The 16,649-nt window shown below is 35.6% G+C and overlaps 5 protein-coding genes across 5 annotated transcripts in view; 3 read left to right on the forward strand and 2 right to left on the reverse strand.

Moving 5' to 3' along the window:
• Positions 1 to 7,064: 7,064 nt before the first annotated feature.
• LOC113781943 (protein PELPK1-like) lies at positions 7,065 to 7,562 on the forward strand. The gene has a single exon (XM_027327822.1). It carries the CDS (start codon positions 7,088 to 7,090, stop codon positions 7,499 to 7,501), a length of 414 nt encoding a protein of 137 aa, XP_027183623.1. The 5' UTR covers positions 7,065 to 7,087; the 3' UTR covers positions 7,502 to 7,562.
• A 1,497-nt stretch (positions 7,563 to 9,059) lies between these two features.
• Positions 9,060 to 10,661, reverse strand: LOC113782565 (berberine bridge enzyme-like 8). Its single transcript, XM_027328450.1, has one exon. It carries the CDS (start codon positions 10,659 to 10,661, stop codon positions 9,060 to 9,062), a length of 1,602 nt encoding a protein of 533 aa, XP_027184251.1.
• A 983-nt stretch (positions 10,662 to 11,644) lies between these two features.
• LOC113782566 (glutathione S-transferase T3-like) lies at positions 11,645 to 12,223 on the forward strand. Its single transcript, XM_027328451.1, has one exon. The coding sequence runs from the start codon at positions 11,645 to 11,647 to the stop codon at positions 12,221 to 12,223; it is 579 nt and encodes a 192-aa protein (XP_027184252.1).
• Positions 12,224 to 12,888: 665 nt separating this feature from the next.
• Positions 12,889 to 14,187, forward strand: LOC113782567 (protein ALP1-like). The gene has a single exon (XM_027328452.1). The coding sequence runs from the start codon at positions 12,889 to 12,891 to the stop codon at positions 14,185 to 14,187; it is 1,299 nt and encodes a 432-aa protein (XP_027184253.1).
• A 1,682-nt stretch (positions 14,188 to 15,869) lies between these two features.
• The window catches only part of LOC113782568 (quinone oxidoreductase PIG3-like), a 7,101-nt gene continuing 6,321 nt past the window's right edge, over positions 15,870 to 16,649 (reverse strand). The window contains exon 6 of the mRNA XM_027328453.1: positions 15,870 to 15,892. Within this exon, the coding sequence (XP_027184254.1) occupies positions 15,870 to 15,892 (23 nt within the window). The remainder of the gene's footprint in view (positions 15,893 to 16,649) is intronic.

The following is a 16,649-nucleotide window of genomic DNA, read 5'->3' on the forward strand; positions in this document are numbered from 1 at the left end:
CACGGCTGTGGAGCCGTGTCATGGATATTACACGCATCACACAGGTGATGCGTGTAATCCATTGATTTTGTTATTATTTGTATTCATTTTGTTATTATTTGTATTTTATTTGATTTAACTTATGTAATATTATGTTATGGAGTTCAACTAATTACATTCCGAATTATTAATTAAGTATGGATTATTATGATATCTTCGCATTTGAAGTATCAAATATTTGTTTAATTTCCTACATAATTATTTTTAAAAAAATAACAATATATTATTTTTGAAACATAGAAAAAGATATATTATTCAAACTTAAAAATTAATAATATCATTTTTAGAAAATAAAAAAATTCAAAATGTACAAAATTTAACGAAAGTTAGTACTTTATTTTTTAAAAATAACAAAATTAGTTTTAAAAATTACTTTATTTATTTATGGGATATGAGTTATGCATTATTAAAATAAATATTTGATTAATTGTGGACCCATGCTATTACACCTTGTGGAGTGTAATCTATTGTGAGTGAAAGTGTAATAAAAGAGGAGAAAGTGGAATACTGACGTGGCATGTGGATTACACTCCACAAAGTGTAATAGCATTGTGGATGCTCTTAGTGTTCAAAACAACGGGTGTAGAATGGAATTCAACGAGTGTAGAATTGATGGAAGAACGTATCGCTTGGATAAGAAAACTCCATGCAGTTTTTGGAATGTATGTTGCCAAGAATCCAAGAGGTGCTTATGTTAACTATAAGGACCTCGATTTGGGTGTGAATAACAAAGGTAAAACAAGTGTTGAAAAAGCAAGGGTCTGGGGTGCACCATATTTCAAGAACAATTTTGATAGATTGGTCCAAGTGAAAACCAAGGTTGATCCTTATAATTTCTTCAAGAATGAACAGAGCATCCCCATTTCTCAATGATCATTATGGTTGAAGAAGAAAAACGTTGGTATCTTAGTGTGTCCAGGAGATGAAGAATTATGATTGTTGTGTTTGTTTTAGTGTAGTGTTTTTTTTTTTCCTTAACGACGAAGGAAGCCAGCAAAAATAAAATCCAACAGCTATTTGTGGTTGTTGATTCTTGTGTTCCTTTAATAACAAATTACAGGCCCATATTTCGATTAAGATTACTAAAATCCCAAAAAGTGTATTTGTAGAAGTTTTACTTGTACTCTTAGCATGTCATTAGGGATACAATTTAGAAGAAAATTGTTGTTTCACTGATCAATCAAACCAATTAACTTCACCATATGAAAATAGTTTTGGTCAAAATTGATCAGATTTATGACTTTGTTGCAAATTGCAATGCGATACTTTTCAGCGCACCAAAATGGTTTTGGTCAAAATTAAAATTTTCACCTAAGTGGTTCTAACATTCTATAGCTGTAGCTTCACTGGAACGGATTTATTATGGTCTTCATGAATCCATCTAATCGATCAAGCAATCTAATAGAGAAGGAAATGGTGTTAGTCACAACTTGGCAAACCAATTTAGTCAAAAAAAAGGATGTATGAGCAGTTGCTCCAGTTGATTCAACCTTTGTATGGTAACTTTTAATGAAAATTCTGTTACCATTTGAAAAAAAAAAAAGAAAAAAAGAATTGACTTCTCCTTCGGAAGTACCAATCAAGCGAAAAACCAGCCGTCTCCCAATTCCCATCTTTTTCCTACTTTATAGCAATGAATAAAAAAGTAAACTCCTGAGCGGAAAAGGACTCGACCAACAATAATATCCGTGTTACTTAACTAAATACTCTACTAATAAAATCAGAAATCTTCTTAATCTTCAATCAAAGTTTGCGACTCGAATTAGTTCACAGGAAAATCCCAAACCTTCCAGACTTGACAACAGATCCTGGACACGCTCATGTCAAACCGGTTCATAGTCCCATTTTTTTACAATTAACACCAATGATTAAATATGAACAATATCTATCAATTAATGCAATATTTGGTTCAAAATAAAGGAGAGAATATCCACAAAATTACTAACAAACTACACCCTATCAAGATTCTCATTTTATCGTGTTTGACTTGGAAGAATTTTTTATTAGCTTCATTTAGTTGGAAGAACTTTCTCTTAGTTATCGTATCGGTCCATGATTGCGATCGATGCATGCGAACCTCTACTGCGTAAACTCTCTGCCACCTGATCTCTTACCGCTTATCCTCTTTTGTCAAGCGGATGAGGGGCCTGGACGGTTGTCAGAGACAATCGTCCCAGGCAGTTCACGGCTTGGATGAAGCCTCAAAAATTTGTGCGGCTCAGATGACGGATAATATGCTTTTTGATGTACTTCGGAAACAAAATCTTGCTGCAGCATTTGGAACCCGGTACGTTAATTTGATCCCAAAGAAAAAATAAGTAAATCAATAAAAGGTGCAAGCGCCCCTAAATTTAATTGCTGCAGCATTTGTATTAATTACGTACCATCCATCCTTTTCTTGACTGTGTATTAATTAGGACTTTGGAGGACCACGACCGTCTTGCAATCCAACCATATGATTGCTTGTGTACTTAAACAAGTACTCGAGCCAACTAAATTATTCCCCCTTGAAAAAAAGCGTTGACTTTTCCAAAAAATTTATTTTATAGTTTACAATTTGTTTGACAGTGGGATGAATCTTCTGTCCCACCCACTCTTTATTTTATTTTTTATTAGATTTCTATTTTTCATTCATAAACACCGTATTTTAGTTTTTTATTATTTTCTTGCGATTCAATAATTATTAACTGAATAAAAAATAAATACAATTTATAAAAAAGTAATATATAATTGAAATTGAAAAAAATACAGCCAAAAATCATAAAAAATCTCATTTTTTTATGTGTTTTAATTTTTGAATTTGTTAAATTTTTGTCCAGGAGATGAAGAATTCTGATTGTTGTATTTGATTAAGTGTTGTGTTTCCTTTTTCTTAACGATGTGGGAAGCCAGCAAAAAATAAAATCCAACAGCAATTCCGTTCCCACATAGAGGAAATGTGTACATCATGTGTGAAGGGGTTTCGTGGGATGAACAAGTGGTGTCCAAGCAGCGTATTAATTGGCTGAGAAACCTGTATAGACACCAATACATGTTAGAAAACTTTCACCGAATATATTATACTCCGAGAACCATTGAGCCTTGGTCCAATGGTCAGGGGTAATCCCTTTAAAACTCTCTTGTACATTAAGTCGATAGTTGAAACCCCACTTAGTGTATCACACAAGAAATATAGCGCTTCTTGTTCTTAAAAAATTCAGAGGGTATAGTATTGCATTTGTCTGCTAATTCATCCCGCAACCTCTATAAAGGTCTCTTTAGGCTCCCTTCCTTCGTAGAGTAGGAATAGTTTAAATAGTTGGCGTTACGGACCCAAAAAAAAAATACATACATATATATATATATTATATGAGAGACAAAAAGTAGAGCTGGCAAATTAAATCCAAACCCAAGCAAATCAAACACAAAATTCAAATCCTCTAATCTAAAAGGTTGGATTGGGTGAGTTCACTCATGGAAAAGTTTTGAGTTGGGGATTAGAAACCAACATAATTTTTGGGTGAATGAGATTTTTCATTGAGCAACCAAATCACACAAACAAGTCAAATACAGAATCCAAGTGTTCCTATAAGATTACACGTCAATAGCCATTAGCTGCCAACGGAAACGACCCTTGCGTAATAGCAATTTTTTTCCCATTCTTTTATCACAATCGGAATTTGATTTTCAATTTTATTCTTTATCAAAACATTGACTTTCATTTCTTTTCTTTTTTTCTTTTTTTTTTCAACCATTCTTCTCCCTCACCAAAACACAAGGCAGCCATGGCCATGGAGTTTCAAGGCTGTTGGCTACCATTATTGACTGCCACCTTCAGGCAGTGGGTTTTGACAAAGGCCATATCCTTGAATTTGAAATAATTTCAAACCTTTAAACACTGAAAATGGAAGGAAACTTCACCCAAATAAGCATAAACTCATTGCTCCCTTCCCTCCCCATTTCACCTCAAATCAAAGCCACCAAACCAACCAAAAACACAAGAAAATATTCAAAAGCAAACAAATCTCACAGACACAGGTAGAAAACCTAAAGATGCAGCATATTTGCATGATTTTTTTTTTTTAACAAAAAGGAACTCAAAACTATTTTTAAGTCAAATTTCGTTCAAAGTGGATCCTAATCCCCTGAAAGAATGTGAAAGTTGAAAGTTGGAAGTGAATGGTAAAGTACGTTGGGTAACGGTTGGGTTATGGGTTAGAGTTGATCCAATTAAACGCAGTCCAACATTAATCCACTTCATTGATGGGTTGGCTTAGTAGTTCAGATGAAAATAACCCACTGCTTTGGTGGAGGCTCTAGGAAAACTTAAAAACTTCTGTGAAAGTTCCGGCAATCCTTCAAATGTAAACTGATCTTTCTGCCTCCCAATGGCACCAGGGAAATATAATCTTCCCCAGTAGGCGGAAAAGTTTTCGTCGTAGAAATCAGCATAGTTTCTCCAAAACTACAGCATTCTTCAGAAGGAATTTCACCGGCTGAATCACATAAGGCCCTGTTGTGTATCAAAAATGCAGACAATCTTGAGATGGTGAAAAGTGGCATCACTTTAATAGTTCAACCACATGTAGATAAAATTCAAGATATTACAAAAGAAAATAGAACAGCATACCTTGTATACAAAGCCCCACTCAGTGTATCTATGCATGATTAAAATTTGTAGAGATCGCGAATTTTTCAATAACAAAGAAGTCCTAGCGTTGCCAGTTTGTCAAAGCAAGCTTAAGCACTAGTTTTTCTTCTCCCATTTGGAAGATTGGCAAGGTACACCTGTAAACTTCTGTACGCTCAAACCCTGGCAAAAACTGAAAAGCACAAACAACTTGAACTTAAATCATAGAATTTCAAAAGGTTCATGAATGAAATCCAAAATGTATAGCATTTCAATCTTGAAATCTGCCTTATGGAAGAAGCACTGTATTTGAATGCTCAATATTCTGCAGGAAAATTTTTATCTGTGGAGCTAATCGTTTGGCAAATTTAGTAATTCCTGAATCGTACAAATCAGAAATTAAGTCTAAAATACACAAGTGATCATAACTTTTTTTGCAGATGGCATCTTGTTCTCTTGCAAAAGATGTGATCAGCAGATGAGTTATGCTGTTTTATCACCTTAATATGCCATCAATCTTTCATAAATAAGGACTTGAATTACTAAAATAGTGCATGCTTCTAAAGATTATGCTATAATATTATTTAATATTTCCTACAAAAATTTTAATTTGCATAATGCAAGTTTCTTCAGTGAGGGCATAAATTAAAGTTCTCTTATGTATCGGCACCAATTAAGCATCACTGTGGTTACAATATAGAGAAGGTATGAGGAAAATCCCATATGTAATTATATAACTATAGGTTAATTTATATGTTAGTTATTTTTCCCATTATTTGAGCGGGAAAAATTGTAATGTTGTTCATATGCAGTGCCTTTGTATTATTGCTAAAGTTGATAGCAATCTTGTATTCTTATTTTAAAAAATTAAACAAATATCTATTTTTCACAAAAATACAGATCACTTGAAGATTTGGATTTAGTCAAAATCCTGATTTTTGAGAAATTGAATCAAAATAATTAAACACTAAACACAAGTTTCAAATAAAGTGAAAAAATTAAGGGTAAATTACTTATAATCTCCCTATAATTTTATATAATGCTAGATGACCCCCCAAGATTTCAAAATAGCTATATAACCCCTTATATTTTTATGTAAAGTGAAAAATGGACAGAATGCACAATCAATTACGGCATTTATATCAAATGCGCTCTAAAAGCGCGTGTGATAAAATATTAATTTTCGTGTTACCCGTTTATGATTGTATAAATATTCACTTTACTCTCACTGTGATTTTTGTATTTGTCTACATAATACTCCTATATTTTTATACAAGGCAATTAAGTCGTTAATTGATTAACATTTAGGTAAGAGCACTATTGACATTTTAATTAATGACGTTAAATAGGTTAATTTTCATCAAATTTTCACTTTATATAAAACTATAAAGTGGTGAAGTGGAGATTTTGAGAGTCATGTGGTAATAGATGAAACTATGGGGGGTTGTATGTAATTCACCCAACAATTAAGTATCATTCATCAAATTATTTCCGGTTGAACTTTTCTTTTATTTTTTATTATGTTTTTGGTTTTCAATACCTTTTAATCTCCAAATCCTAATGTCAATGTTTTGTCAGAAGATTAAATTAATGATTTCGGGTGACATATCAATTGTACTCTCTTGCATATTTCGGTTTTTTTCTTCTCGTTTTCTGTCACCACCTATTCCGGATGAAAAATACAAAAGAAAAGTTTAAAGTAATTATATCTGGAAACGTCGTCCTGATTTATTACGTACTCCTTTACTGGCAGACCTTTCTGGTCGATGCATTTACAGAATTTATTCATATTTTCTCTTCTTGGATGGAGAAAAAAATAAAAAAGGTATGCCAACTTGTTGGGGGATTCGGTTAATTCAGAAAACCATATTCATGTTTTTTTAACAAAGGAATGGAGAAATCCTTCAATCAGAAAACCATATTCATGAGGGAAACTGCGTTTGACAAAAATTAGCTCATGAATCTCCAGGTGCATGCTACGCATCGATCGCGCTGCATTTCTGTGAGGTTCACCAACCCGCATGAACCATTGATTATTAAATTTGAGGGGGAACTGAGTTGTCATCAAACGATACGTCATTGACATTTTGGTATACTTGGAATACACGTACGTAGTTAATCAGCAATCTAGCGTATGAACGAGCAATTAGACATTGTAGGTTGAACCACTATTATTCGTTTTTTCTTTGGCGGCGTCAAGACATTTTCAGAGATTTATGTATGGTTGAGAAGTTGAACTAACGGACAATGAGACAACTTCCCCGCCAGCCAAAGCGAAATAACCTTCCTGCTTTCCACTTCTCGCATCTATATAAGCACAATACAGATAGATTCTTCCATGCACTCGCAAACAAAACAAAAAAGCCTAAAGCACTTTCTTCAACCTGTGTGTTCGATCTACCTTCTAAATCATCAATATTTGCTTAATCCCTTCCAAGGATGGCTAGTTTCGACCGTGCATCTCTTGTTTTCGCCATGCTTATTGCTGTATCATCCATGAGCAGCAACTGTTTCCAAGCTGAAGCGCGTCGCCTTCTTGATACAGGGTTGCCTGAGATTCCTACCTTGCCAAAGCCTGAGATACCAACACTGCCTAAACCTGAGCTGCCAACCCTGCCAAAGCCTGAGATTCCCACGCTGCCCAAACCCGAGCTGCCAACCGTTCCAAAGCCTGAGGTTCCAGAATTGCCAAAACCTGAGCTGCCAACCGTTCCAAAGCATGAGATTCCAGAATTGCCAAAACCTGAGCTGCCAAATGTGCCGAAGCCAGAGATTCCAACATTGCCTAAACCCGAGCTACCAACTTTGCCCAAGCCAGAGGTGCCTAAAAAGCCTGAGACCACCACTCCATGAAGTCTGTTCTAGCCCAGCTGGATACAGTAGTTATTATTATTATTAGTGTTGTTATTATTCATTAGCAGTGACGGAGCCAGGATTTTTTTTTGGGGGGGGCCAAAATTGAAATTCCATTCAAAGATGACTAATTCATATATATATAATATATATATATATATTATAACTCTCATAATATAAACTAAAATTGAAAAAATTTAGGGGGGGCCAATTTTATTTTACACACATATTTACATATTATGAATTAAAATTCTCAAAACTTAGGGGGGGCCATGGCCCCCCTCTGCCCCCCTTGGCTCCGTCATTGTTCATTAGCACTTTTCTTCTGAATTGATATTTCCATTGCGTTTGATGTGTGTTGTATACCGTGATGTCACGGTTCATTCATCTGTAGCTGTTGTTATATCGGAGTCTCACTTCTTGTTTCCAGTGGGATTACATATTTGTACTTTCTTACGTACTTCTCAGTTAAACAACAATGTCTAATAACTCCATTTTGCCTAATTATTGACCATAGAATGAAGCAGTACTTCCAAGAACCAGAAGAATAATAGCATTAAAACATAAAGTGAAGATGACTCCTATATTTTTATACAAGGCAATTAAGTCATTCATTGATTAGCATTTAGGTAAGAGCACTGTTGACATTTTAATTAACGATGTTACACAGGTTAACTTTCGTCAAATTTTCACTTTTTATAAAACTATAAGGTGGTGAAGTGGAGATTTTGAGAGCCATGTGGTAATAAATGAAACTATAGGGGTTATATGTAATTCACTCAACAATTAAGTATCATTCATCAAATTATTTCCGGTTGAGCTTTTCTTTTATTTTTAATTATAATTTTGGTGTTCAATACCTTTTAATCTCCAAATCCTAATGTCAAAGTTTTGTCAGAAGATTAAATTAATGATTTCGGGTGACATATCAATTTTACTCTCTTGCATATTTCGGTGTTTTTTTTCTCTCGTGTTTCTGTCCCCACCTATTCCGGATGAAAAATACAAAAGAAAAGTTTAAAGTAATTATATCTGGAAACGTCGTCCTGATTTCTCACGTACTCCTTTACTGGCAGACCTTTCTGGTCGATGCATTTACGGAATTTATTCATATTTTCTTTTCTTGGAAGGAGAAAAAAAATACAAAAAAGTATACCAACTTGTTGGGGGATTCGGTTTAATTCATGCACTATTGGCCCACTAGGCCTAGATGCTGAATGTATTCATAGATCTAGACTTCACACTGTCAACTAGCATTTCTGACTCATTATACCCCAATATGCCTAATTCTGTCACCTTCTCCAATTTTTGATGTTAAATTGATACTAAAATTCTTGGACAAAGTTAGATTTCGGATTGAAGACTCATGGCACAAGAAAAAGATTAGGCCAACCTTAACAAGTAATGTTTTTGATTGTTTAATGAAACTTGTGAGTGTTTTGCCTTTGATTGTGCTAACAAGACTTGTCCAGCCAGGAAACAAATTGAAATAAACCTTTCAAAATTCAGAATCTCCTCGATTCCCAAAAATTACAGGGCATTTCTTCTTCGAGCATGATCAGTGCAAAGGTGGGATACTCTGCTCATTCTTGAAGAAATTATAAGGATCAACCTTGGTTTTCACTTCTACCAGTCTATCAAAATTGTTCTTGAAATATGGAGCACCCCAGATCCTTGCTTTTTCAACACTTGTTTTACCTTTATTATTCACCCCCAAATCAAGGTCGCGATTGTTAGCATAGGCAGCTCTTGGATTGTTAGGAACATATTTTCCAATAACCTTGTAAAGCTTTTTGATCCAATCTATACGCTGTTTAGACACCACTTCTTGATTTGTTGCATTCCACAAAACCTCTACAAATATGAGGTACAAATTTCCTCTATGTGGGAATGGAGTTGCTGTTTCCGGTATTGTATCCATTACCCCTCCTCCAAAATAACTCCATTCCATTATTGCCATAGAAGGAGGTAATTCATTAAGCTTTTCCAATATCTCTTCAAGCCCTTTTTCAGGGATAGGCTCTTTGGCGAAATCAGATTTATCTTTGGAATAAAGTTTAGCTCGAGAGCCTCTCCTGGTCAAGAACTCTTTAACGTCACCAATTGGTTGACCATTGTGAAAGGCAATATATTGGATCCAAAGCATTTCACTGCAGTCCTCTTTCTTCAACCCCAACTCGGGAAATTGTTGGTTCATGATTGAAAATAATTCATCAACTTTACCAAGGAAAACAGACACAAATCTAACTTGCACAGTTCTCTTACCTGTTTGATCGGAATTGATATTGACAAATTGGAGTGTGATAGTAAGGTCCAGTGGTAACTTTGAGGCAATATATTGCCACTCGTATACAAGTTGGGTTGCATCTTGTTCCAAGGTTCTGGTGATGGAAAACGCAGTAACTTTCTCTGGAATTTCGACCAATTTCAACTTGTATCCAAGAATGGCTGCAAAACTGGCACCGCCTCCACCTCTTATAGCCCAAAAGAGATCCTCACCCATGCTCTTTCTATCCAGAACTTTTCCGTTTGCATCGATGATCCGAGCATCGATGACATTGTCCGCAGCAAGGCCAAATTGCCTTGTCAATGGACCATAGCCTCCGCCACTGATGTGCCCACCAATGCCAACAGTTGGACATGTACCAGCCGGAAACCCCAGAGAGCTATTGGCCTCGTGAATGCTGTAGTATAGTTCACCGAGGGTTGCTCCAGCTCCAACCCAGGCGGTTAGACTATTAGCATCTACCGCGGTTGAACGGAAGTTGGACATGTCTAGGACAAAAAATGGGATGTCAGAAATGAAGGATGTGCCCTCAAGGTCATGGCCACCGCTTCGAATTCTCATCTGTAAGCGGTGCATCTTAGAGCAAAATATTGCTGCTTGAATTTGATTTTCAGTCAAAGCTGTGATAATGACTCGGGGCTTAGGAATTTCTGGTGAAAGGAAGCGCAAGTTTTGGATGTAGGAGTCCAAGACCGACATGAAAGAAGAGTTGTTTTGGGTGTAAATTGCTTTTGAGAAATCAGAGGGGCTATCAGTATAATTTAAAAGGCATGGAACAAATTCTTCGTGGTGAGGATGAGATGCAGAATCCCACCAGATGGCAATGAGAAGGAGGAAAGCAAATTGAAGCACTGCTGAATAGGATATTTTCATCCTTTTTGGGTAATATGCAATTTTGAAACAATCATGATCAGTAGCTTATTTATAGGGTCTCTTGAATGATTTCACTTCAATTATTGTGTAGTATTAAAAATAAAATTTAACCAAAAAAAAAAAGGCAAGAATGAAAAGTCGATTCACTCCTAACTTGATGGCTCCTCTCCTGTGTACATTGGCAGAAAATTTTATGACAATTAAATGTCAACATTTATGGTTGAAACTTGATTATTTTCTTGTCACAGAAGAAAAAAGAATAGTAAATTGGGAAGTGGGGATATTAATACTCCCTCCATCTCATAAAATTTGTCATTTTTGAAAGAACGTGCAATTTATGGATAGTGATATTAGAGCAGCTCCAATGGGGGTGTAATGGCTCCCCATTCCCATTACACCCCTCCATGACACTCCCCATTGGAGCCGTGTCATGGATATTACACGCATCACACAGGTGATGCGTGTAATCCATTGAATTTTCTTCCTATGGCAACGGTAAAATTTCAGCGAGGATTTCCAACGGCAACATTATTTCCTATGGCAACGGTAACATTTCCAACGGCACTATTTTTTTAGAATTCTATATAAACACACAACACTTTTTACTAAAATATATCCCAATATTCTACTCTATTATTTCTTTTATTCTCTCACACAATTCTACTCTCTCACTCATTTAATTCATTTTTTGTGATTATGGATGAAAATTGGAGTAGTTTTACAAATATGTTAAATGCTCCAAATATAGAAAATTCATCATCCTCACAAAATCAAAACCCCCAAAATTTTCCAAATTACCCATTTTCTGGTATTCCTACAAATGTGCAAAATTATGCATTTCCCCCAAATTTATCCACTTCCAATCATCCATCAAATTTTCAAAATCCGCCAAATTTTTCATATCCAATTCCCATGTATCCTCCACCTCCTTATTTTAATCCAAATATGGGAAATCATTACACATCGGGGTATTATAACTTTGCATGGGTTATGGAGGCTCAAGTACTCCGTCAGAGATAAGGAAGGATTTTGATTTCGCCGGCCAACAACAAAATGCTGCATCAACGGAATCAATGCCGGACTCTCAATTTCCACCATTTTCAACACAACGTGGGGTGGATAACATTACTCTCACCAATGAGTCAATGGAAGAATCTGATTATAAACGCGTTCCATGGAGTGTGGATGATGACAAGATACTTGCAAGTGCTTGGCTCACAATTTCTAATTGTAGCATTGTGGGTAATTCTCAAAATGAAGAGAGTTTTTGGAAACGAGTCACGGAATACTTCAACGAGAATCGGCAATGTGGGCCGCCAAGAAAATATAAGGCTGTGAAATCACATTGGCATTGGTTGAGTCGAATGGTCAATGAATTCAACCAATGCTACAACAAATTGGTTGGAGAACATCATAGCGGGTGGAATGATGATCAGATCAAACAGCATGCACGAGAGCTTTTTCACCAGAATAAGAATAAGCATTTTGTACATGAACATGTATGGGTGCTATTGAAAGATGATCCGAAATGGAAAGCAAATACTCCTATGCAGCGTTCTTAAAAAAAAATAAGGACTGATGAAAGCGGGGCATACACTTCTTCATCCAATGCGGATTCAAATTTTGACATCGATGATAGTGAAGTACGTGAAGTTCGTCCACTTGGTCAAAAAGCAGCTAAAAAGGGAAAGAGAAAGGGAAAATCAAAAACGAATGAGCAAGATGTTGATGGAGAACTTAGTCAAATCCGGAGGAAGTTGAAAGAGCACAAAGAAGAAAAATTGCAAGCTATGGAAAACTTAGCAAATAAGTTAGACAACTATAATTTTCGAAATGATTATGAAATCCTATTGAAGGATACCACAGGCATGTCCGAGCAGCAGCTTAAAATTCATGAGCATATGTGTTCCATCCTAAAAGCCAAGTATAATATTCCTTAGTTTAGCTTTAATTTCATGGTTAGTAATGTCATTTTTAAATTTTCCATTTTACATTTAAGTGATTAATAAAAATTTTGTTTGCACTATGTACTTTTATAGTTAATTTTGCATTTTACTATTTTTATTATAATATTAAACTAGCCGTTGGAAACTAGCCGTTGGAATCCTAGCCGTTAGAAACTAGCCGTTGGAAACTAGCCGTTAAAAACTAGCCGTTGGAAACTAGCCCTCTATTATATATTAGTGAGACTCCACATATTGAAACCATAAACTCAACACACTTCAAAATGTCTCAATATCCTGATCCCTCTCTTATAGAAGAAGTTAGAAAAGTTTTAGCTGATGAAATGGAGGACAACACAGAGGATCAAATTATGATGCTGTTGGAGGAGTGGCAAATGCACCACACTACTTCAAATATGCATCCACGTAGTCGAAGATATTATGATCGAGAGCGGGGTATCGGGCATGTGCGGCTCTTTAATGATTATTTTGCCGACAATCCAGTTTATCCTTCACATATATTCCGCCGACGGTTTCGAATGAGAAGAGAATTATTCCTTCGACTTGTGGAGTCCATTACAAATCATTCTGAGTTTTTTCAAATGAGGCTTGATGCTGCAGGCAAAAAGGGACTTTCTCCTCTTCAAAAAACCACGGCGGCTATCCGACAGTTAGCATATGGAGCACCAGCTGATCAGTTGGACGAGTACATACGGATGGGTGAAACTACTGCAATCGAGTGTTTGTCACAATTTTGTCGATGTGTGATCGATATTTATGGGGCACAATACTTGAGAAGGCCTAATGCTAATGATGTTGAACGTTTACTTAATTTGCATTCCGAGCGGCATGGCTTCCCTGGCATGCTTGGTAGCATTGACTGCATGCACTGGCAATGGAAGAATTGCCCCGTGGCATGGAAAGGTCAATTTACTCGAGGTGATCAAGGATCTCCCACAATAATGCTAGAAGCAGTCGCATCAGCCGATTTATGGATATGGCATGCATTTTTTGGTGTCGCGAGGTCTAACAATGACATCAATGTGCTCAATCAATCTCCACTATTTAATGACGTATTGCAAGGATACGCTCCTGATGTTCAATTTATGGTAAATGGCACCCAATACAATAAAGGATATTATCTAGCAGATGGCATATATCCAGAATGGGCAACATTTGTTAAAAGTTTTACATCTCCTAGAGATCCAAAGAGGTTAAAGTTCAAGCAAATGCAAGAGGCTGCAAGAAAAGACGTTGAGCGAGCTTTTGGAGTGCTCCAATCTCGTTGGGCTATTATACGTGGTCCTGCTCGATTTTGGCACAGAGCAAAACTCAAAGATATAATGTACACATGTATCATATTGCACAATATGATTGTGGATGATGAAGGAGATGCAATAAGAAACTGGGATGCTGACGATGACGATCCAACGATTCCTGTGACTCAAGGTTCGGCCGAAAATTTTCAATATTACCTTCAAAGGAATGCGGAATTACGTGATCGAGAAGTACATCATCAACTTCGATCAGACTTGGTCGAGCATATTTGGGAACGATTCGAAGGCAATGACAATGAAAACTAGTATTCATTTTGTTATTATTTGTATTTTATTTGATTTAACTTATGTAATATTATGTTATGGAGTTCAACTAATTACATTCCGAATTATTAATTAAGTATGGATTATTATGATATCTTCGCATTTGAAGTATCAAATATTTGTTTAATTTCCTACATAATTATTTTTTAAAAAATAACAATATATTATTTTTGAAACATAGAAAAAGATATATTATTCAAACTTAAAAATTAATAATATCATTTTTAGAAAATAAAAAAAATTCAAAATGTACAAAATTTAACGAAAGTTAGTACTTTATTTTTTAAAAATAACAAAATTAGTTTTAAAAATTACTTTATTTATTTATGGGATATGAGTTATGCATTATTAAAATAAATATTTGATTAATTGTGGACCCATGCTATTACACCTTGTGGAGTGTAATCCATTGTGAGTGAAAGTGTAATAAAAGAGGAGAAAGTGGAATGCTGACGTGGCATGTGGATTACACTTTATGGAGTGTAATCCATTGTGGATGCTCTCATAATTGATATGTTTGTTCTGTCATCAAATACAGTTGCTTTAAAAGTGATCGTCAACTCAGCTACCATTAGATGCTTTGGGGCCTGCGTCGCTGCGCATGCTGTGAAATTTTTTGTCAGTGAAGGGCTCAGAACACTGCATTTGAGCTAATAATATTCTTATAGGGACTCTATTCCATCTGAACATTTGGATCCTTATTAGATTTGAAACCAATCGAGAGCAACCTGCTCTGCAATCTGATTTGAACACATCAATGCCTCAGATTGTTGACCACAGTCGTACCTAGCAGTGCTGGCTTGCATCCGTTGCTGGTCATGAGGGCATTATTTGAAGACACTACAATTTGGTCCTCTCATAATCTGCTTCCCTGTAGACGTGGTTTTGATGATGAATTGAAAGCGGGAAAACCATATCCCAAATTCTCCTGATTTATATGGTAACTCAAAACTTACTGAAAGCGGAAAAACCATGAAGGGTCTACTACAGATTTCACTAACAATATAAATATCAATAATCACCATGAGGTGGTATAGTTTCTTAGTATATATTTTTTTTCCGAAACGATATTAGCCATATATTAATCATCAACTAACCTTTACACTTGGAGCAAAGGCCCCTAATTCTATACAAAAGTGCTCAATAGCACAGAGGATTTATCCATTCCTCATCATGCAATATACCTAAGGCATACTCCCCAACTGTAGTACTAACATGATTATCATTTTTAGATATATTACCAAAAGAGCACATTTGAAACAGCACTCTCAAGCTAAGAATATCCTCCACAAGAGTATGCAGCTTGATATTTGATGCACTCCCCGCACTAATTTGCTGATGCAGGTGTTTGTTGCAGCTTTGGATCTTGACTTTTCTCCAACCTCTGACAGCCAAGTTTCTTAGTATATAGAATCTGACTAAAACTAAATTTTGAAGCTAAAATGCAGGGTCGAAACTTTTCTATGCCTTTCCAAGCTAAATTTTGAAGCTAAAATGCCTGGGTTGCAACTTTTCTATGCCTTTCCTGGTGAAGATAATAATAGCAAAAGTTGTTCTAGATTGGGGAATCACCAACTTTGAGGGAGTGATTAGTAACAAATTTGTCCAGTTTTGCTATTTCCTCTTATAAGAACAAGTGAAGGAATCCTTGTTTCATGCAGTCTTTATCTGCATACTCCAATACTTCCTACAAACAAAGGATGCACAAATAGCAATTAGCTTTGAAATGAGTACTAATCTTTCAACTACTTGTACACAAGAAGTATGTTCTCACAACTTCCAACATCATAAAGGAAAAAGCTATGGGAAAATGAAAATGAAGCTTAGATCTGTACCAGCATAAATACTTCTATTTGCTATTTAATCCAGTTTTTTTTTCCTTTCTTTGCCTTACACTTCCCCGAGTGGGTTAGTTTAGAAACATTGATTTTCCAGTTACACATTTTAACCAAGAATATGACATAAAGTCCACAAATAATATTCACCTCCCAAAATTATCCAAAAAAGCATTTTAAAGGTTAGCGTCTTCTTAATCCCAATATGCACCAATCCTCAGTGAACCTTAAGACTAAAACATTCTAAACTTTATTGAAGAATTACACTTTGGTAAAGCTTTTAAAAGCATGTTCAGTACATCCACAAATTCTGTCAATTTGGCGAGCACAAACTGTAAAAGTTACTTCGCATACAAGAAATCACTTTCTACCACAAGCAAAATGCAAAATCCTAAGTCAAAGTGAGCAAGGAAAAAAAAAGCACGAGATCAAGTGCATGAGAATCCAAACCACTAAGCAAGAAAATTGTATATTACTGGATTAAATATACTTCATCCTGCCTGACCCAAAACAATGGTAGAAAAACAGAGCATAATCAAGGCTTCAATTATTATTAGCCAAGGTAAAAAGGTCAAAAAAAAAAATAGAGTTTGAAAAAATAAGAAAAGC

Source organism: Coffea eugenioides, chromosome 9, assembly GCF_003713205.1.
Source record: "Coffea eugenioides isolate CCC68of chromosome 9, Ceug_1.0, whole genome shotgun sequence".
In the NCBI taxonomy this organism is placed as follows: Eukaryota; Viridiplantae; Streptophyta; class Magnoliopsida; order Gentianales; family Rubiaceae; genus Coffea; species Coffea eugenioides.

Coding starts and splice junctions, on each gene's coding strand:
- LOC113781943 (XM_027327822.1), top strand. CDS start 7,088: ATGGCTAGTTTCGACCGTGCATCTCTTGTTTTCGCCATGCTTATTGCT.
- LOC113782565 (XM_027328450.1), bottom strand. CDS start 10,661: ATGAAAATATCCTATTCAGCAGTGCTTCAATTTGCTTTCCTCCTTCTC.
- LOC113782566 (XM_027328451.1), top strand. CDS start 11,645: ATGGGTTATGGAGGCTCAAGTACTCCGTCAGAGATAAGGAAGGATTTT.
- LOC113782567 (XM_027328452.1), top strand. CDS start 12,889: ATGTCTCAATATCCTGATCCCTCTCTTATAGAAGAAGTTAGAAAAGTT.